The 21,079-nt window shown below is 46.9% G+C and overlaps 6 protein-coding genes across 6 annotated transcripts, besides 4 other annotated features; 1 reads left to right on the top strand and 5 right to left on the bottom strand.

Annotated features, from left to right (window-relative positions):
• Positions 1-325: 325 nt before the first annotated feature.
• Positions 326-1,991, bottom strand: UA08_08591 (hypothetical protein; the record flags this gene model as incomplete). The annotated part of the gene is made up of 2 exons (XM_020263756.1): positions 326-499; positions 690-1,991. The coding sequence occupies 2 exons, from the start codon at positions 1,989-1,991 to the stop codon at positions 326-328; spliced, it is 1,476 nt and encodes a 491-aa protein (XP_020116193.1).
• Positions 1,992-2,780: 789 nt separating this feature from the next.
• Positions 2,781-10,203, top strand: UA08_08590 (hypothetical protein; the record flags this gene model as incomplete). Its single annotated transcript, XM_020263745.1, has 5 exons — positions 2,781-3,180; positions 3,773-3,936; positions 3,995-4,229; positions 4,462-4,802; positions 4,888-10,203. The coding sequence occupies 5 exons, from the start codon at positions 2,781-2,783 to the stop codon at positions 10,201-10,203; spliced, it is 6,456 nt and encodes a 2,151-aa protein (XP_020116054.1).
• A 652-nt stretch (positions 10,204-10,855) lies between these two features.
• UA08_08589 (hypothetical protein) lies at positions 10,856-14,036 on the bottom strand (the record flags this gene model as incomplete). The annotated part of the gene is made up of 2 exons (XM_020263734.1): positions 10,856-13,655; positions 13,708-14,036. 2 exons carry the CDS (start codon positions 14,034-14,036, stop codon positions 10,856-10,858), a joined length of 3,129 nt encoding a protein of 1,042 aa, XP_020116192.1.
• Positions 14,037-14,322: 286 nt separating this feature from the next.
• Positions 14,323-16,098, bottom strand: UA08_08588 (hypothetical protein; the record flags this gene model as incomplete). The annotated part of the gene is made up of 5 exons (XM_020263723.1): positions 14,323-15,082; positions 15,149-15,641; positions 15,706-15,785; positions 15,840-15,886; positions 15,943-16,098. 5 exons carry the CDS (start codon positions 16,096-16,098, stop codon positions 14,323-14,325), a joined length of 1,536 nt encoding a protein of 511 aa, XP_020116080.1.
• Positions 16,099-16,874: 776 nt separating this feature from the next.
• On the bottom strand, positions 16,875-17,864 carry UA08_08587 (hypothetical protein; the record flags this gene model as incomplete). The annotated part of the gene is made up of 1 exon (XM_020263712.1): positions 16,875-17,864. One exon carries the CDS (start codon positions 17,862-17,864, stop codon positions 16,875-16,877), a length of 990 nt encoding a protein of 329 aa, XP_020116081.1.
• A 477-nt stretch (positions 17,865-18,341) lies between these two features.
• On the bottom strand, positions 18,342-19,867 carry UA08_08586 (hypothetical protein; the record flags this gene model as incomplete). Its single annotated transcript, XM_020263687.1, has 4 exons — positions 18,342-18,391; positions 18,457-19,003; positions 19,045-19,639; positions 19,803-19,867. 4 exons carry the CDS (start codon positions 19,865-19,867, stop codon positions 18,342-18,344), a joined length of 1,257 nt encoding a protein of 418 aa, XP_020116082.1.
• Positions 19,868-19,961: 94 nt separating this feature from the next.
• Positions 19,962-20,366: a repeat region (Identified by RepeatMasker using a combination of RepBase library and repeat library created with RepeatScout).
• Positions 20,359-20,905: a repeat region (Identified by RepeatMasker using a combination of RepBase library and repeat library created with RepeatScout).
• Positions 20,791-20,998: a repeat region (Identified by RepeatMasker using a combination of RepBase library and repeat library created with RepeatScout).
• Positions 20,999-21,075: a repeat region (Identified by RepeatMasker using a combination of RepBase library and repeat library created with RepeatScout).
• The last annotated feature ends 4 nt before the right edge of the window (positions 21,076-21,079 follow it).

The raw sequence follows: 21,079 nt of genomic DNA, 5'->3' as shown, positions 1-21,079 counted from the left end.
TTCTGTACGGAGTAGTGGTGGTAGTAGTAGTGGTAGCAGACTCGATTGACCTGCTACAGCTTGCTTGTAATATGCTCTAAAATATCTTTTATTATTCTGTTCTAACAGATTTTAGGTATATTGAGTACCTAACCAGCGAAACACCAATGGAGTTGTTACGAACATAGACCTACATCTTGAGAATACTCACGATTCATCCTTTGTAGCCACGCTCTATACCATTCTTCTTAAAAGATATCCATCTGTTTGTAGCCAGTTCGCATAATCCGAAAGCCAGCAACTTGAACTGGATCATCATGTCATAATGCCTTCTCCGCCCTAGCCACTAGCCACGGAAGACTCCCGACGCCTTGACCTTCAGAGCCCTGAATTTATCGAGGACAATATCGCGGTGACGGGCAACCTCTGCATCACGCGTTGTTTGGCTACCAAACAGTGCCGTGAGATTGCGCGATTCTTCGTTTTTAAAATCCACCGCCTTGTTGACTCTCTCCTGAATCTGTTCCCAATTTAGGCCAGATTCTAGAAAGCAAGCAGCGATATATTGGCATGGTTTGGACCAAAACCGACCCCGGATGGGCTTATCCACGATACGTTTATCGATTATTAGGCGCCAGATAAGAGAATAAAGCTTATTCTCCTCACCGGTTCTCTTCTTCCGATGCGCATTAAATGAAAACATGTCGAACCATTACTGCGACAAGGTCCTCGGCCTGCTTCAGAGAATCAAGTCGGCATATCACCTCTTCTAACATTCTCTCAACTTCCTTGTCGCTGGAATTGCTCTTGCCTCTAAGATAGCCCCCTAATCCGCTGTGGAGTGCGATATTGTTGGCCTCGTTGTCTAAACCAGGGTTTGCAGAGAGATATAATCGAGCGAGATATTTCAATTTGCTGCGCTTTCTTATCGTTCCGAAACGCATCGTGCCTGTGCCAGATCCACTTGAAAGTGGAGCTTCATAATCCCCTTGCGGTATGGAGCGTAGTGACTCCCAGCGTGTCTTCAATTGTGACAACGTCATTCCACTGCGGCGTTTGAAGTGGAGCTCCCACTGATCGTCTTGGGCGGAGAAATGAATCTGTGTTTCTTCGGCGAAAGAGTCCAGCCTCCGATAGGTATCATAAATGGAGTTTGAGAATGCCCAATAGGTGGGGTCTTGGCGAATCTGTGAGGTTGCTTCTGTTTCTTGAGACTCTTCAATGGCGATGGTGGATCTCAGAATCGCACTTGTAATCCTGCTTCCACGTGCTCGTCTTAGACTGGCACTAAGTGGCCAAGAGGTACTCTGAGCTTCTGGTCCCGCGCCTGTCATCCCACTGACATTCATGTGCCTGGATATGTTTGTATCTGGCTGGACAAGCCAGCTACCCGAGAAACAAGAAGTCATGAAAAGAGCAGTTGGCGTGTTGGGCTGTAGCGCACGCTTGACATCTTCCATCCTGAGATTCGGCTCGTTTCCCCCAAGAGCTACCCCAAAAGTTTCATCATCTCCGTGGCCAAGAATCATTACTAAAAGGTGCTCGTTATTGTTCTGAGCTTCGCGTGATTGCTCTCTTAAAGTACTTAAAAAGCGTTCTAGAAGGTCACGCCGTGAGACAACGCGTAAAGACCCAGATTGTTGGATCTTGGGTAACATGCTCTTATCTAGCACGACTTTTCGCTCCTCTTTTGGGTCCCTGTGTGCATATTCTGTGTATTTATGCACTAGGTCTTCGGGCTCTTCGCAGGTCATCCAAATCTGGGCTGGTGTTGGGCCCTCAGTGCGAGAAAACAGGTGGTGGAAAAGATAGAAATCGCTTAAAAACCATCCATCCTTCTCCGGCGAAGCCTGACCTTCTTCGTCGGTGCATCCGCAGACTGCGACTAAGCGCGTTTTGGGACCGATATCTGGTGGGCAGGCCACCGGGAATGAAAGGCCCTCTAGATCTTGCGTTGTTCCAGTGGTGCGGCCAACGAACCCCGGGACTGATCCGGGAGTGGTAGTAGTCATGGTTGATATGTGGTTTTTTTCTTCTCTTAAAGAAAAGTTTGAGATCAGAGTAGAAGATCGAGAAGAAGAGCAGTATTCATCCCCAGGTCTATGGCTACCTAATTATTTCCAGTGACTCTAGGAAACAAAAATGCCGCTCCAACGAGAAGAGATCGAAGATTTGGAAATGATAAACAACTGAATGCGCTTAAAAGAGAGTATTGAGACGAAATATGACGCGTGCTAGGAGACAAGTATTGGGGAATCATGTGAAGCAGAAAGATGTATGTTTGCTCTCATCCTAGGGAGGAGGCCTCATGAGGAGGCCTGCACGCCAACCTAATCGGCAACCGCAGGCACCGGGTCTGCACTACATCATAATGGCTAGGCAGCAGTCCCTCTGCTAGGCTTATATCCATTCCTTAGCAGCTAGCTTCCTACTTTCACTCATGCCTAGCTCCTTGGAAGCTAGCTGCCTGTTATGGTCTTGCCCAGCCCCATTTCATCTGCGCAAAGAAAGGCTCCTTGAAGCCCGCCCTGTTAAGGTGTTTAGCTTAGAATCTGAAGTGAGCAGGGAATGGCATCGTGTACAATGTACTTCCTCCCCCAACTCTTTCCCAAATAAGTTCGCGTTGGAACGAGACAGCCATCGGCATTCACAAAACCCACTTTGTACTCTTGCTCCTCATCACCAAAGTCATCGTCATCACCTATTGGCAAATTTCTTTCCTGCAAGGAGGATAGCAAGTAGGGGCCTCTGGGTAATTGGTTGGGTATATCTGCGATGTCTACTGATCGTAGATATCAGAGATGAGATTATCGACAACCTCAACATCATACGCATTCAAAGAGAAACGCATGGCGAAGGGTGGAGACCGCCAAATGAAGCAAAGAGAGGAAGAAATCAGCTCCTCACTTGAGTCCATCAGAACTGAGGTGAACAAAATAGATCAGCGGCATCGTGTTCTGAGCTACAAGCCACCAATTGAGCAGACGAATTTCGATTACGCGAGATTGGAAAGAGGCCTCTCTCTTTACCAAACAGTTCAAAAACTGAAGCGCTATTTGGCCGTCATCAAATCGGAAACCCGTCCACAGCGCACGACCGCCGTAGCAAATGCTAAAGTCCACAGGATAATAGAAGAAATGGACGAAATCGCATCGCCACCATGGGGAGATGAGTGTACGGAGACAGTTATATGGGACGAAGGTATTCACGCCTATTTTAACTGTGAATACGTCGAAAAAGAGAAAGTGTGCTCGCTTGAGTCGCTTCCGACGTAGCGTATGCGTACTGTCCGTTAAGTTTTCGTTAGCGCGTGTCGCCATAATAGGCGCCCAAACAGTTTAGAATTTTTTTTGAATATTGCCAATAGAAAGAAAATAAGCTTAACTACTTCTGATAAGCGTCAATCACTTTGATATGTGGCTGAACTGGTTAGGGACTAGTGTACATTATTGGCCTTGGCCCCTTGACCCTTTCGGTACGTTTTCTGACTTGGGTTGTATAAACTTCCCTGTTCAAACGCATGGATCATTTGCCAATGGAAGCCCATCCTTATTACCCCAAGGGACTGGAAATCAGAAACTACCAGCCCAATGAAAGCTCCTTCCTGAACGTGGTGGCAGTTTTCTCCTTTTCGCTGGCCGGTTCATTATGCGTACTGTTGGGGCTGGCGATACACAGGCGTCCGTCAATGACCTATGGGGACCGGCTGAGCATTCTGTGGTTTGCCCTGTGTATGGAATAATGCCTGCCTTATGATTGCTAGCAATAGGATCGGACTAATGCATCACTGTAGCTGGGATTCTTCACTGCGTCTTTGAAGGCTACTTCGTTACGCATCATGATCGTATGGGTCCGGCGCAAGATGTCCTTGGGCAGCTCTGGAAGGAGTACGCAAAATCCGATTCACGATACCTGGCTTCCGACTCCTTCGTTGTTAGCATTGAGACCATTACGGTGGTGAGCTTCGTCTCGGCATATGCATCCAGGTTACTACACTAACGAGTCTCGGTGCCAGGTACTCTGGGGCCCCCTGTGTCTCGTTGTTGCTTATTTAACCACTGCCAATCACCCACTGAAGCACCCTCTCCGAGTCATCGTGTGCATGGCACATCTATACGGCGACGCATTATACTACGCTACTAGCCTCTTTGACTGCTACGTCAACGGCGTTTCACACAGCCGGCCAGAGGCACTCTACTTTTGGGTGTATTATTTCTTGCTGAACTTTGTTTGGATTGTTGTGCCTGGCTGTAAGTGCTGCCATCTGCAAGAAAACGGCCATTTTCTGATTACCACTGCCTGTAGATCTCCTTTACAACAGTGTGCGCCTGATTTCTCGCGCCATGGGGAGTCTCGAGCAAGCAGAGAAGAAAACACGATAATACATGATCGGATCCATTAGACAGCCTCGCGCCGCGAAGAGTGTTGGTCGTAAACATAGCGATATATATAAAGTGGCCATATGGTTGATGGTTCAACTAGTGACTAAGTTAGCGAAGACGGGCGATGATATCACGGGTTTTATGCAGAGTTATGAAGTAAATAGTGCACGGTTACCGGGGCAGCCAGACCCTGGGGCCAGACTTGGTCCTGAGGCAGGTGAGGCAGCTGCTTGGCCCGCGGCTGCCCATCGCCGAGCAGACAACAATAATAATACCCAACCTCACCGTCTTGTCTTGTCTTCTTCTCTTCCATGGACTCGTAAGCGACATGTGTGGCACCGGTCGCCAGTTGTGATTATCGCCGCCAGTAAGTCACGGCATCTACCGCCATTTCATAACAAACACACACCGCCGCCTCTCGTCTATCGCCGCATTCCTCGGGTGTGTGGTTGTAGAGCGCGTTGTCTGATAACCTTGTTTTCCGGGAATGTTGCTGATAACCTCGCCTGTGTTGCACTCTTGACAGATTCCAATGCCCTCCCCTGCTACCCCGCGAGGAACTACTGGTCCTGGCCGCGATAGCGCCAGGTCGTCACCGACCAAGCTAAAGCCTCTCGACATCGGAAAGCCCCTAGGCGCCTACGACTCGAATTCAGTTCGCGAAAAGGTCCGAATATGGCAACAAAAGGGAGGAGGAGTTGCCACAGTCAAGGACGCCCTGGCCGACCTTGATGGCTCCGACAACCTTCCTTCGCAAACTCGGCCCGATAAACCGGACAAACCTGGCAAAGCGGTAGACCGTCGCAGAGTCACGACACGGGTAAAGAATGCGGACAGTAATGTTTCAGGTGTGGCTAGTGGTGGAATTAGGAAAAGAAGTCAAAGTACTCCGAGGAAACGAGTAGTGAGCGATCAACACTGGCGGAAACAGCGCAGCCCGCCCACAGCTTCCAAGCCAGCCAGAGGACCACCGCCCAATCGTATTACGGTCTACAAGACAAACGAAACCCTCAGCTCATCTTCTGTTTCTTTGACAGATAAAAGCCCATATCGGAAGGACCATGTGCTTGAAGTTGGAAAGTCGTCAAAATTTGGCGTCGAAGGCACCAGAGCAAGCGCCTTGGCTGTTCAGAAGAAACCACGGGCTACCAAAACCACCAAATATATATACAAGGATGATGGTCACTATCCTGAAAAGGGACTCTCGCAAGGCCCTGAGATGTCCGAGTCATCTTTCAACGATGAAGAATCTGGCCAATCCATACTCGAAGGAATGCGACGAACTACTCCGCCCCCCAAAGACAACGATGAATGGGCTGCAAGTGAGGCGGACTTCTCTGAGTTGTCACGAAGGAGGCGGCGGGGGCCATCTATCCCACAAGAGACTCGCAAGCCCAAAAGTGGACTCTTGAACCAAGTCATAGATGAGTCTAGAAAGATGTTTGCCAAACCAGCTCCTCCACGTGCACCGCCAGTTGCAAGCCGAGGCGACAAGATTGCAGCCTGGCTCTCTGCTCAGCCGGACCCATTTGTAGATGGGAATGACGATACACCGGTAGAGATACCAGCACCACTAAAGACTAGGTCCAGGACAGCCAGGGCCTTGTCCCGAAGTTCAGAATCTAGGATCCTCGAGGAATCGAGCGACATTTCTTCAGCGACCAATGATCAATCAGCAGATGGGAAGAGTGGCCGTAAGGACTACCAGCGCCGCTCCAGTGGACCGGGCGTGGCCGGTGGAAAAGCAAACAAGGCCCGTGAATCCCCAGCTTTAAGACACAAGGAGCGTACCACCTCCATTCGAAGAAAAAGCAAATCAGAGTCATCGTCGGTAATTTCAAAACAGTCTAATGAAGATCTGTCATCGACCCCAACTAAGTCATCACGAATGAGAGATGGGACGAAGCAAGATGATCATGTTGCGCTTGATGATATGTCCGAATTGTCGGCCCAAGAGAAGATTCTACCTTTGAGGCTGAGGAGGCCTTTCCCAAGCACGGGGATGCATCAACTGTCTACTGTTGCTTCTGAGGAGACATTGAGTAGCGATGTGAACGACAGATCGGTTATCGGCAGTGAAACGAATTTGTCCAAGTCAGAGATCACAGAATCTGCTGAACGAGAACTAGACGACGAGAAACGGGATCACTTTGATCCAGAATCACTTCCCAACTTCGGAAGCGGGCTTCAACGGCGGTTAACGAAGCATTCGGATTTGATGTCCATCTTGTCCAATCCGAAATCGGGCAGACGTAGTGTTCGCTCTTCTCGCAGCATCAGGAGTATTCGGACGCGCTTGGAGACAGCAACGATGGCAGACTTAATGAAAGAGCTCTCCTCGGATGAAACGAAGTACATGCGTGAATTGCGAACTTTGGTTGGCGGCGTAATTCCCGTTCTTTTGAGCTGTGTTCTTTCTCGCTCAGACTCCGCTATCGCAGCGGGCCTGTTTCGACCCTCTGCAGATCCCAAAGATGATATCAACTTTACTAGGCCTATTGTCGACATGGGCGTTGCTTTGGAGCGTCTCAAAACGCTACATAAACGTATTCCTTTGGAAGACCCGGAGCCACTGCTCGGATGGGCACAGGGTGCTCAAAAGGTGTACCGTGACTATCTCAAAGCTTGGCGCATGGGCTTCCAAGACGTGGTAGTGAATCTTGCTCCTCTTGACGAGGACGAATCGGCTAAACTTGAAACCCAAAGTTTGGATCAGGGGTTGGACAGAGACGAAAATGGCGATATCATTGATAGCGATGGCGAGAAAGTGGATGTTGCATATCTATTGAAAAGGCCTCTTGTACGCCTCAAGTACCTGTTCAAAACATTTAAGGGGATCGATTTTGTGGAACATTCACCGAAAGCCCAACAAATTGCCGAAGCGTATCAGGAGCTTGTTGAACGAGCACGACAACGCTCTCACGAAGAACGCGCTCGACTTGAGGACGAATCTGCTGCGTATATTGATAGCACCAGAGCTCGAGATACCGAGACTTTAGCTGTTTTGACCGATGTGGTCGTTGATAAAACACGACGGGTCCTTGCTCGTGACTTTTTCAACCTATCATTAATGCATTCAAGTGGCCAAATGATTGATTGCCATGCAGAATTATTGCTCAGAGACAACGCTCCTGATACTGGACCGGGAGGTGATCTTCTCATCTGTGAAATCGACGATACTGATCGTTGGCTTCTTTTCCCACCAATCGAAACGAATTGTGTCTCTGCTCGAAGTGGCGAACGCAAAGGTGAAATCGTCGTGATGGTTCGGGGTAAATCTGCCACGGAGGATGGTGAATGGCAAGAATTGCTATCTTTAACTATTGACGATGAGGAATCTGGCTTCGAGTGGGTTAAGCTGCTAGGCTTAGAACCAGTACCTCCACCCATACCCCGAATCAAAAAGTTTGTCGACCGTACAAGGAGCCGGAGGCGCAAAGCTTCCAATGAAACTACAGGGGAAACATCTTCATCTTTAACCACACCGAAGTTGCGTTTACCTAGCCCAAGTCAGATTGACGTGCCAATTGGTGAACAAGCGAGCGTTATTAGTCGTGCAGGAAAGAGCTCGACTGTGGACAGTTCTGGACCTAGCATGTTAAGCTCTGCCTCTGAAGCAACTTCAAGCAACTCTTTGACTTCCGCAATTACTACAGAATCAGACTACGCATTAGTTGATAGCCCTCGAACACCCATATCGCCTGACGCTCGTGCATCACTGCCATCTGCCAAGGAATTTAACGAGAAACACAAAACGATTGACGGGAAAGCATCTCCTGGTTTGAAAAGAGCCAAGGCCAAAAGACGATCTCGTCACGCGGACCAAATGACCCCAATAGAAACATCCCCAAGACCTTCACCTGGGCCCGACCAAGAAGTTGATTCACCTAAGTCAACCCCAAAAGCAGCTGCACGATTTTATGCTGGGAAAAATGTTGAAACGAGTCCTAAAGCTACGAGTCGCCGCAGCAGCCGAGATCAATCGATGGAAGAGAAGGACGACGACGAGAAAGACCAACGGTTATCGTCTGTGCCATCTATGAAAATGCCGACTATTCCGAAATTACGAAAGGGCGGCAGCAGCACCAACAGTGCTCTATCTGCTGACACAAGCTCTGACGAGGACGAAATCTGGCCAGATATTCAGTCCCCTTCGCCTTCTTCACAAAAAGGCCTCTCTGATGAAGAGGATGAAGCACCAGCACCTCCTCCTCATCGATCTCCCAGTCAAGCGCAGCTCAAGAATTCTCCAGTGCTAAGCGCACCCGCCAATAGACAGAAGCGAAGATCGTCATCACCATTAAAGCACGAATACGAACCATCAAGTGCTTCCGATTCGTCTTCTGAATCTGACTCGTCTACGGTTCGTCACTATGATATGGAGTATTCTTGCTCAGATACTTCCGACACATCCGACGAGGAACTAGAGGATGAGGATGACGAATTACCTCCTATGCAATATCAGCAGGCACGAAAATCGCAAACACCCGCTTCCCTTCCGGCTTTTGAAGGTGATGATACGTTATCACCATCTAACTCTGCATCACAAGGACCTTATCGTTCCGTTCCTTCCCAGCCTTCCAAAGCGTCAAAGGCTATCGCGTCCTTGTTCTTTTGGTCAGATAAGGGGAAGTGGGATAGCCTCTTTCCTGACGAATGTGAGGTGGTAATAACTCCTGGTCTCATCGAAGCCTATAAGATGACGACAGCTAGTTCACAATCTCCGGGGGAGAACAGCGATCTAAGAAGTGACGGCAGACGCAAAGTTCGTCCCCTTGTCGCTCTAGAACTAACGCCCTTGGTCCCAATTCGACGTGGCACTGCAATAGATATCAGCATTCGGTCGCCTCCTACGGAAAGATCAAAAATAAAGACCAGCAACAATATTATGTTCCGTTCGCGGAATGCTGACGAATGCGATGCATTATACGGGTCTATAAACCATTCTCGTATAAATAACCCAACATATATCGCTCTACAAAATGCTCGCGGACCATATCAGCCTGCCTCTCTTTCCAGATATAACTCCACAGGATCTAATCAAGGAACAAGTTGGTTCGGATTTCCTCGAAGAAAAAATAGTTACAGAGCAAGGCAAGCGCCTTCTATAGGCATGGCTTCAGAAAGCAGTGTTGGAACTATGAGCAGCGCATTCTCCGCTCTGAAGAGATTTGGCACCGGAAGCAAATTCTTCAACATTGCCCGCTCCACCGTTACTTCTCGCACGGGAAGCCGAGACGGAAGCACTGTTTATTCAGGCGGTGTTGGTAGCTCCCGTCTTACAGCACTTGCAACAGCTATCAAGGGAGCAGATGGTATTGGATTGTCGAACGCAAAGATTAGGCTTTATCTCCGGGAGAGCACGACACGGTGGCGCGACATGGGCGCAGCTCGATTGACAATTATGCCTGTCACACCGAAACCATCTCGGCCTGGAACAGCTGGTAGTATGGATTTACCTACGGAAGACGATCCTTCCAACGATGTATCACACGCAGGAAAAGTAGCTGGGGAGTCGGAGGATGAGCCTACAGCCGATGGAGCCTCGACACCGACACCCGCTGCATCGCCACAGAGGGTAGTTATGCCACAAGAAAAGCGTATTCTTATTCAAGGCAAGACCGCAGGCGAGGTCCTACTAGATGTGTGCCTTGGTGAAAGCTCCTTTGAACGGATTGCGCGAACCGGTATCGCCGTTTCCGTATGGGAAGAGCATGCAGGCGGTGGTATACAGCAAACAGGCGGAGTCGCTCCCGGAATTTTCAAGATTTATATGATACAAATGAAGAGTGAGGCGGAGGCTGCATATACATTTGGGTTGGTTGGGAAATTACGTTACTAACTGTCCCTCTCTTCTTTCCTTCTATCTTTTCTTTCCTTTTTATTGCCTATGCGCTCCCTTCCAGACTTTGAATAGTCCTTCCCTTTTTCCATTTTACAGTCTACTTTGACGATCTTAGTGGGATTTACAGCCTGATCTGTTAATCCTCCTTATCCATTTCTGAAAACTTGCATATGATCTACCCACCTACTTAGACTTATTTTCCTTTGCACTCTGAGAATACCCTGTTGCCTTTTTCTGTCCAGTTTACGGTAGGCTCACTACTATTTCATGCGTTTGGATATATGTATCTTTTTGCATTTTTGAAATGTTTTATTTTTGAACTTACGTTCCCTTTATGGTATTGGATGATGTGCTTTTCACCCACTGTTATGTTGCTGACGATTATCATCATGTATTGCATTTACTTCCAATTTTGTCAGTGGAGTTATCTTCCGATAACCCAATGTCGATTATGTATATAGCTCTTGTCTGTTCAGCGGACAGATCAATCCCTTGACACTTTCTTTTGCATATATACTCCATGCTATATATACGTAGTATGTATTTAAACATCTAATCCAAATATCATAACCCGAATAAAGCAAACGCCAACAAATAAACAGAATATAAACCATCATTATCATAAAGATTAGGTAGCACTAGAAATAGATTATGGCGGGAAAGCCGTCTTCTCAAACAGAAACCCTACCCCATGATCTTCATCAGCAAGTAGAGCCTGTAGAATCGGGTCTCTAATATGACTGCATATATTATCATCTAGTTCTTGTCCTTCTTCTGGGGAGACAGAACTGCTGAACGCAGCGGGATCAATGTGCGAGTATTGAGCGAGGAATCGTTGGATCTTGGAATGTTCGCTGATGTCTGCGGGCTGGTTTTCGTCATAGTCGTCTTGCATTGCTCTTTCATTGCCGCTTGTTCTCCCCTTTGGTGATGAGGATGAAAATTTGTCGGTTTTTAGGCCAAGTCGTTTTCTCAATCTTTGGAGAGCGTGGTCACCGCGACGGATTTGGGATTCTTGTTCTTCCATGTTGAGTTGCGATGCTTTCATGAGAGTCGGGACATCGGGGAAATCTATGGACTCTGCGTCTGATGAATCGGTCTTTTTTGCATTTCCGTTGGAACCATTCGTCTGCTCGTCCTCATAATCATTGTCCTCCTCGTCTGTTGATATCACAATCGGAGCGACCGTGGCAGGAGGAGAGGGAGGAGGAGGAGGAGGTGGTGGTGGTGGTAGTGGTGACGTGCCTTTTCCGCCGCATTTACAATTCAGCAACTCATGAGTCTGGCAGCTCCTACTCTCATTTAGTCGAAAGAGATCTTTGAGTTCCTCGCGCGAGAATTGGGCCATGTTACTGGACTTTGACTCCATGACGCTGTCTGCCAAGCCGATCTTTGTCACCTGGCGTTGCCATATTTTCTCTTCCAACGCGCCCTTTAGCATGATGCGGTAGATGTAGCAGTGGCGTTTCTGCCCATCCCGGTGGATACGTGCCATGGCTTGGAGATCAGTGGCTGGGTTCCAGTCTACGTCGAAAAGAACTAAACGACTGGCGCCGGTGAGATTGAGGCCTGTGCCGCCGGCTTTGGCAGAGAGGAGAAATGCGAAACAAGTGCTCGCCGGGGCACGGTTGAACTCATCAACAAGAGACTGTCTTTTTGCGGGTTGCGTGGAGCCATCTAAACGGAGAAAGGGCAAGGAAAGAGATGAAAGTAGTATGCCGAGTAGGTTGAGTGTCGATGTGTAGTTCGATACAAGGACTATTTTCTCGGATGTGGTTGTTCGTAGATTGTGGAGAAGTTGGTCCAGGACCCTTATCTTTCCGCTCGATGAAGGGGAGAATTGTCGAGCGAGGTTTGTTGGGAGAGTCGATAGGACTGCTGCCATCGTAGAATTCTGAGGTTCATCACCCGCTTTTGCATTGAGCAATGACGGGCTATTGCAAAGCTTCTTTAAGATAGTGAGAAGACTAAACGCTCCTTCCGTATTGCCTAATGCAGTCTGGAATATTGGAGATGCAAGGACATGGCGATAGATACTAGCTTGGACGGAGGTAGGCTGACATAGTATCACATATTCTGTTTTTGGAGGGAGATATTTCGAGAGAATATCGGCTGTTCTGCGTAGAATGAACATGGAGGTAAGGTCTCGAAGTTCTTCCCCTCTTGCTTCACCTTTCTCAATATCTATCATTGTTGCTTCGGGCTGCTGACTGCGCACAATAGGTCCTTCGAACTCTTTCATGAAATTTTTGTAAGTACCGAGGATTCCAGGGTTGATCAGATCAACTGCTGCAAAGAACTCGCTGAGGTCGTTTTGTATGGGTGTTCCTGAAAGAATAATCCTCTTTGTTGTGTTCAAGGATTGAATAGCTTGACCACTTTTGTTCTGCACCGTTTTAAGTCTATGTCCTTCATCTGCAATGACGATGTCAATACCATGTCCCTTGGCCAACCCTTCTTGAACAGTGCGAAGCTTCTCATAGCCGACGATCATAATATTATAGGCCTTCCCCATTGTGAAATCAGTCAATCGCTTGCGCTTATCATCGAAAACGAAAACGCCAATCCGTTCATTGCCAAGCCATTTGCGGAACTCTTTCCTCCAGTTATTGATGAGGGTAACTGGGCAAACTATTAGAGCTTTCTTCACCACAGGAGACGCTCCGTATATTGGATTTTGCTTAAGCAGAGTCCATAGCAGTGTTATTGTTTGTAGGGTTTTACCAAGTCCCATTTCATCAGCCAGAATAGCTCCTTCGCCATTGAAGTCTCTGAGGCCCATGACACATTCGTACAGAAACTTCACGCCCTCTCGTTGATGTTCGCGAAGGTGTTTAGTCAGAAAGGGATCAACAACGACATCAACAATTGACTGTCCTTTCGGGACAGACTTGGGCCGTTTCATAACCAAAGCTCCTGCAGCATTGGGGTCGTGACGAGGAATGGGATTACTGACAGGCTGAGGAGTTGAAGATGATCTTTCCTTCATTGGATTCTTGAAAGCGGTGCCCACAGCACTACTTTGCGCAACTGCAGAATTAAGGTGTTTCACTGACAATTTTGGCTGTTCCACCTGACCCGTTTCGGTAGTCGTCTTCACTGGCAAGGCGCCTGATGCGGGCGCGGTGATAGAATTTTGACCAGGCTTTTGGCGTTTGGCAACGCTTGTAGAAACCGTTGCTTTGACCCGAGAGGGAGGTGGAGACGATGGCTTTCGTGCACCACCCAAAAATTCTTTCCCTGACAGATAGTCTTTTTTCGAAATGGCGGACTCAATTTCGACGTCCTTCCCTCCTATTGTTAAACTAGCACCGCAATCGAGAAGTTTATTGATCACAATGCGGCCCATGTCCCGGCCGGTCACATCGCGTAGATAACCATATCCTCCTCGGATCACTAGAATTCCGTCTCCGTCCCAAGTTTTGTGCTTTTTGGTTGTGAATTTACGCCTATCATATTTGTCAATATCGTCGAATATACGAGGCACAACATAAAACCAACCAAAGAACATTATAATATGCTTCTACGTCGGTGCTGGTATCTCCGTTATTCACCACACATGTCTCAATTTCATTCGGTGTATTCAAAACGCGGACTAATGGAGGGCGTGCTGTCGACTTCTTCACTGCAGCTCCATCGTTGGATCGTATAGATTCAGAGATCTCTGGTTGTGTCCTTTTCTTTTCTTCCGCCTCGTCACTTCTGCCGCCCTCGAGACGCGGTCGTTTGGCTGGGGGATGAACGTCGAAGTCATCGTTCCTTGAATCTTTGGAGAAATCGGGAGTTATATTCTTTCGTATAAGCGGAGGCCGAAATGGTTTGAAAGGCATGATCGGCCAAGCAACCATGCACCGTTAAGAGCTGTGGTGAATTTCATATCTTTCTGGCCCCGGCAAACGCGTGATACGACGCGCGGATGCCGCGAACTCACGTGATGTTAGTGCCTGAAATAGCCATTATTGTTTATCGTTTATCATCTTTAGTCTTATCTTTTGTACTCCTACAAATTTATACATCTTCCAGAAAAATTAGAGTCAACACAGGGCACTATATTTTGATAGTATGATCAAAATTTGCCAATTTTCAAATAGATTTCAGATACAAGGCATTCCAGCCCTACTTTGCATCCTCCGCAACCATACGATCAGCCAGGGGAATTGCTTGGGGCCCCACGTAATGGCGCTGATGGATAAACCACCAGATAGCCACGAAGATAGTGAGTCCGCCTGTGATCAGACTAGCGTAATTCATCGACTGAGCATTGGTGGGAATGGTATATGGGAAACAGAAAATGACGATAAAGGCGACAATATAAATGCAGCTGAGAATGTTGACCATGTAACCAATCCAGTTATTCATGTAAAAGTACCCAGGAGTGATGAGTGACCGGCGCGACAGAACGTGAGGGAAGATGGCTGTGAAATACGAGAGAGTTGAAAGCTGAACGTAGGATCCGACAAAGGCATTGAAGGCGGTGGTCGAGCCTACATATATGCATGCAAGGATGGTGATTAGACAGCCACATACCAAGGTGGCATTGAATGGGTTATGTAGTCTTGTGTTAATGTGTCCGACGAAACCAGAGAATGGCGTCGCGTTATCCCGAGCAAGTGTCCAAACCGCTCGAGTGGCAGTGATATAGCACCCAATGCAAGTGATCAATGTGGGCAGGAAAGCGACTATGAGGAGGCCCAAAGCCCCGCCTCTACTTCCTGTCGCTTGACGGTAAATCTCCGCCAGAGGAAAGCCAAAGACACTATTCAAGACGTCATCCAACGACTGTATCGAATAAAACATGGCGATCATATATAGAAAACCGGTGATGAAGCCGATGACCATTTGGGCTAGAACAGCCTTTGGTATGTTTCTACTAGGACTGCGAAGACATAAAGAGTCAGTTGGAGTGATTCATGGCTGTGAAATGATACCAGAAATTACTTACTATGGGATTTCTTCGGCCAAATGAGACGTCAAATCAGGCGTGCCCACGCTGTAAGCCCCATTAAGCATACCGGCAACGAAAACAAAACCTTGACTAGAATACCCAGTGTCGCTTGTCCAGCTACGCCATACAAAGTCGTTCGAAGCATATCCTACCCCATTGACGTATGGCATAACAGCACAGACAATTATCGTGACAAATACACCACCCAGAATGAGAGCCATGCCAAGGTTACCTATTTGAGGTAGGAGTTTGTTGGCGAAGAGAACGACAAGGCAGCAAATCCAAGTGCAAATGAGCATGCTAACAAAGACGTGCCATGCCTTGGGTGTGAAATCCGGATGGAACAGGGTGTACATCGAAACCGTTTGATTTCCTAGAATGGAGGACATCGATGCTGCACCGAACACCCAGGCTAAAGAATTCCACCAGCCAGCAAACCATCCACAAGGTCGGCCATATTTTCCCGCGGTGACGGAGGCCCAATGGTATACTAAACAAGCTCAAATGTTAACTTTGAGATATAATGGGAATGAGCCATAGGCATGGAAACATACCTCCGCCTGCCGAGGGCATGGAAGACGCCAATTCAGCAATTGAAGCAGCTACTAGCCAATAGCAGACTGATACTGCGATGCTAAGTGAAAGGTTAAAAAGAACAGCATCTATACAGGGAGGCTAGTGAACATACAATTCATATATAATGCCAGCCGGACCTCCGTTGGCTATGTTGATAGTCTGCATGAGGTCCGTGATAAGTAGCTGATGCAAATAATTGAAGTTTGGTTACTCACCACACTACCACCTTGCGCAATCCAGGTATTTCCCGTCGTCACAGCTATGGCACAAATACTCAAAAGGCCGAAATTCCGTTGCAGCTCTTGCTTGTGGCCGGAGGCATTAATAATGTCTCCAGCATCATGCTTCTCAGGGTTAATATCAGTCGACATGATTCAAAACTGATATCCTTGGAGCATGTGAGTCATATGTCAATAATGACTGCAGAGACAGACAACAGTCGCCGAGGAGAGATTAAAGAGGCGATTGTCTAGTACATAAACAATTACGTCGGAGCCCCTTTTCCAGATGGGATCTTGGTTGTTGCGGGGCGATAAGAATAAAGTAGGTTCCATCCAGCAATCGACCCATCAATCAGAGCACACACAACTATCGCCTTGTATCGCCTTATCATACGTTAGCAATTGCTTTAGGAGGACAAAACGTCGGACGACGATTTGAAAAGGTTTGATGGGTGTAACCGGGTCTGATTGGCTCAGAGATTTCTTGGTTTTCTGTGATTGGTCAAATGGACTGCGGGGGGGTACGGACACCGCGCTTGTCTCAAAGGGGGAACTCTAGCAGATGTTTATTTCGATCACCCAACTTTCATGTTGTAGATTCCTAATCTAGTATAAACCTAAGCACCGAGTTCCATATAATCTGGGTAGATATTTCTACGGTTTTTATAAGTCAGGCCAAGACTCAAGACAACATCATGTACAGCAGCGAACCCTCGGGTTGCTGGAGACTTGAATTGATGTTGACTAGCTCCACAGAGGGGATTCTTACCGAGAATCGCTTAGCCGCCGATCTCCAAGATCGAGGATCAGATTAGATTAGCCCTCTAAGTTACATCTCCGTACACCTAGATGATAGTTCAGGATATTGCCATGCATGCCATATAAGATTACCTAGGCATTCTTCGATTACATATAGGCTAACTAGGCTAGAGGCCTTTGATCTCTGTCTCTGATATAGTATGAATAAAATCCTTGCCAAATAGCCCAGCAGGTGTCTGGAAGCCAGGTTTGGCCTCGTCATCTAGAACTCGTTTTGCGGCGTGTACTGATGCTACTGATGTGAAGGTGTACCCGTTGATTGTGTGGAGAGCGGCACGTCGGGCAACTCCATCTTCAGAAATGACAGTGACTGCCGCGTGATATGGCGCTGCTTCTCTTTGCGCGACAGTTGGACCCTCAGGCAGCGAATCAAAATTCCCGGTTGGAAAGCTGTCGCCAGAGGCGTGTATGTAAGTCCTGATGTTGGATACATTTGCCGATCTCTGGATGGTGAGGAGATCGGGTAATGTTATTGGGAAGCACGTTACATGCCCGCGGCCATCATCGAAATCGAACTCGGCGGTGTTGCTGGCATCCTGTGCAACCAATGTTCCATTAACGAGCTGGAGGCATTCACTTGTCATGTTCTCTGCTGCACTGATTGCTGACCCTCGTGACATTGGTCCGGCAACGTGTAGGGCAATATCGATCTCGAGAGGATTTTTGACTTGTTCTACAACATGGCTGGCGAGACAGCCTAGCATTGCAACGCTTCCACCACATCCAGGTAAAAGCATGACGTTCGCGTTTTTTGCGTGTTCTTCGAACTTCTGCGCTTGTTGATAGCTTTGGATCTCTGCTGCAATGTCGAGATAGTGCACTTTGTTTCGTATGCACGCGTCGATGAAGGCTCTGGTGGTACGCATGAAAGGACCAGCGCAATTAAGAAGGACAGAAGCATCTTTCAAAACTGAATCAATCAGGCCACCTTGGTCGACATCGAACACGGAATAGCCCACATCAAGTAGAGACGCTAGGCTTTTAAGTTTCTGCTCTGTTCTGCCAGCGATTATAAAGTCTAGGCCGAGACTCTTTGCATGCTCACTAGCCATCTTGCCAGTGTATCCTGTTGCGCCATATATGATTAAGGGCGCCATAGTGCACTTTGTGCAAGTTCTTGTGATGCCCAATGGAGTTCTGGATCAACCTTTTTGATATCCTGGACATATTATTCAATTTACTTCCTTTATATAGTAGTGTTCGACTCACTTTTTCACTGTAACCGAGTGAGGTAAACAATATCGAGTCTGAACCCGGAATTCCGGGCTTAGTCGGAAAAACCAAGTATTAGAAAGTAGGGTGGAACCGTGGCATACGCACCTACATGTACGACGTCATACGGAGCGCCGTGGTTGCATCCCTGAAACTTCCCGTACAGCTGGGCCATATTCGCGATTTACCAAGGAGGTAATCCAGGCAATCTACTAGGATGCGTATATCAATACCACCACAGACTAACATGTCTACGGTAGTTACTGTCGGTGATGATGAGTTAGCCATTGACTGTGAGTATTGTCAATCACCAGTATAGAATTGTATTTAAATCCGTGAGTAAGATAGCCAACACCACATGATCACTGAGGCAATGCCTTGAGCGACGGCGGGTCAAAGTCTGTAGCATTGACTTCAGAAAATGTTAGATCAGAACAATGCCGGACAGTTAAAAAAGAATTAAAGGAGACGAATTACCGATTGAGAGCATAACGAATCCAAACTCATCTGCTTCTCCTAACCACTTCTCTGCTCTAGGATTCAAGGCAGCCCCGGGTGGGATATCCCCAAACTCAGCCTGAAGATAAATCTGCCCGCTCCATCTCGACAGCCAATGAATATATTTTGTATTCCACTCCTGTTCAGTATGCGCTTGCCAGAGCATTTTTGGAGCTGGTGCAGGCATGAATCCAAGGTCTCTGCAGTCAAAGCATGGAACCTTGTGAAACACTGAGTAAGCCCAATGGAGGAGATATAACGAGAGTACTGCTCGCCGTTTGGATGTGACATGTATCCAAGCCTCCCAGCATGGCCGTGTCTGTGCTCTCTCCTCTTTGAGGAAAAGTCCACCACGCACTACATGGCAGACAAGATGTTCGACTTTTCGAAAGACAAGATCGTCATTGGTGGCGGGGCTCTGTGAGCTTTCCGATGGGGAAAGAAGGATTATAGTATAAATTACTACCGCTTGTATAACTGTCAGCAGCATCGTTTCGCTAAGTTCTTCGGACTTGGTCTTGGCCTCCTGTTAGCCAAGTTTTCGCAATTATGCACATGCAAGCTTACCTGATCAACAATGAGATCCAGCTCCCTAAGAATTGTGTCCCTGACAATCTCCTCAGCCCCTACACACTGGCCGTGCCACATCTTAGCCAAAGTAATGCAAGTCGCTAATGGCCGTGGCAGAGTCTTGTGCAGCGCAAAATGTGTGGAATGAAATATCGGAGGAAGCTGGAAGTCTTCAGCCAGCATCCGCGGCCAGGTGCGAAGAACTCGGAATATGAGCTCCATGCTGTGGTTTGCTAAAGCAACTGAACTTGGGTCCGATGAAGGTTGAGACTGAGAGGGTGGGGCTAAGTCAGATATGTGTCCGTAGCGATGATCAAAGGATGCCAGTCCTTCGCTGTCCAGAAGTTGCGGAGACCGTAAACTCAAGTCCAATGGCTGCACCGAGGACCAAGATCCTAAATCTGAGAAAAAGGAATCAAACAGATCAGGGTCAAATGTGGACTGTATCAACTGTGGTTGGAAGGCATTTGGGGCATTTAGAGACGGAATGCTTCCAAAGTCACTGCTCTCGTTCGCAGGAGCGTCGGGCTCTTCAGCACCACGACTACTAGTATACTGGCAGGTAATGCCGCGCATATAGCATCGTGAGCAACTGGGTCGTTTCAAGTTGCACCTTGTTTTATCGGCAACGCATTGCTGGCACGCCTTACGCCGTGGTAGTTGATTTTTGTTGCACTTATTCCTCAGATGGCGAATGAGCGATGACCCTGCAAGGGTTAGATGCGATCCCCCGAAAGAAAAGCCTCGGGACTTACGGTGGTTGAACCGAGTTCCACAAGATGGACAACCTGTCTTTCCTTCCATCGTGCTGTATAGGCATTTAGATTGTGAGAGGGGAAGTGCGAAGACGAAGAATGAAGCTCGAGCTCGGATTTCCGGGCTGCTTATTAAGTAAGCATCCAAGATATATTAGTTAACGTAATCCACACCCGAGCGGATCACACCACCGAGCGGATCACTCAGCTTCAAGAAAGCGTCTTGTATAGATTTTAAACCTTAATTTTTAACCTAAAATAATAATTATATATAAAAAATTAATTAATAATATGATTAAAGCATTAAGACTTTCTATGCCTAAAAATTCTATACTCACTATATTGAAATTAATAGTGTATATGTGATTAAAAGACTAGAAGCTTAGACTTAACTAGAGTAGTAATAGGAGCTTAAAATGCTTTAATTAGCCTATTTATAAGTACTTAAGTATCCTCTTTAGTAATTTCTTACTTATAAGATATCTATTTTTTAGATTATATATACTTTTGCTTTTTTTTCTTATATATAACTTATAAATTATAAATTTTCTTTTATATAATAAGTGTGACGGCCTAGTACGATTTGGCTTGGCGGCACACGGTTACTGCGGAAGTACCCGCGGGCCGCCTCCCGTGGACGAATCACATGCAGGGAAGATGTGGGGCTAGATATGCCTTGTGGGGATTACCCTATGTTTTGATTCACACTGCAGATTGCTAAAGGATTTATGTGATATTAAGAAGAGTAAATAGCCTTTGCCAGCCAGTATTCTACATTGTTGGAACCTTCCAGAAATCTAGATTACTAGGCATTGGCATATAATAGAGATAGCTTACAGGTATCTAAAATGGAAGGAAGTATAAGTAGGAGAAAAAGAGCTGATAATTATTTTTTCCTTTTCTTCTCTTTAGTTTAATCTTTTTATATTTAGTAATTAAATAGATTTAATATTATATTATTATATTAAATTAAACTTTTATTTACTTATTAATATTAATTTTTATGAATCTATAAGTAGACTAATATCTTAATTCTAAATAATTTAATATACTTAATTTAAGATTATTTTTTTTCTTATTTTATTATTTTTAAACCAAGATCTTGTCAGAGAATCAGAACGTCACAGCCAATGGATCAGGTTAGTCACTACGAGACTAATGCACATCGGAACAAAGGATTACCCGCAAAGCCTTAGGGATAGGGCAACAGAGCCGGCAGAGCCATCTGTTAGTAAATGGATATGATGGCTATGATCGAGCAAACAGAGCCATTGTTG

Source organism: Talaromyces atroroseus, assembly GCF_001907595.1.
Source record: "Talaromyces atroroseus strain IBT 11181 chromosome Unknown scaffold_15, whole genome shotgun sequence".
In the NCBI taxonomy this organism is placed as follows: Eukaryota; Fungi; Ascomycota; class Eurotiomycetes; order Eurotiales; family Trichocomaceae; genus Talaromyces; species Talaromyces atroroseus.
The sequence above is the reverse complement of the archived record's forward strand: the minus strand, read 5'-3'. Positions and strand labels throughout refer to the sequence as shown.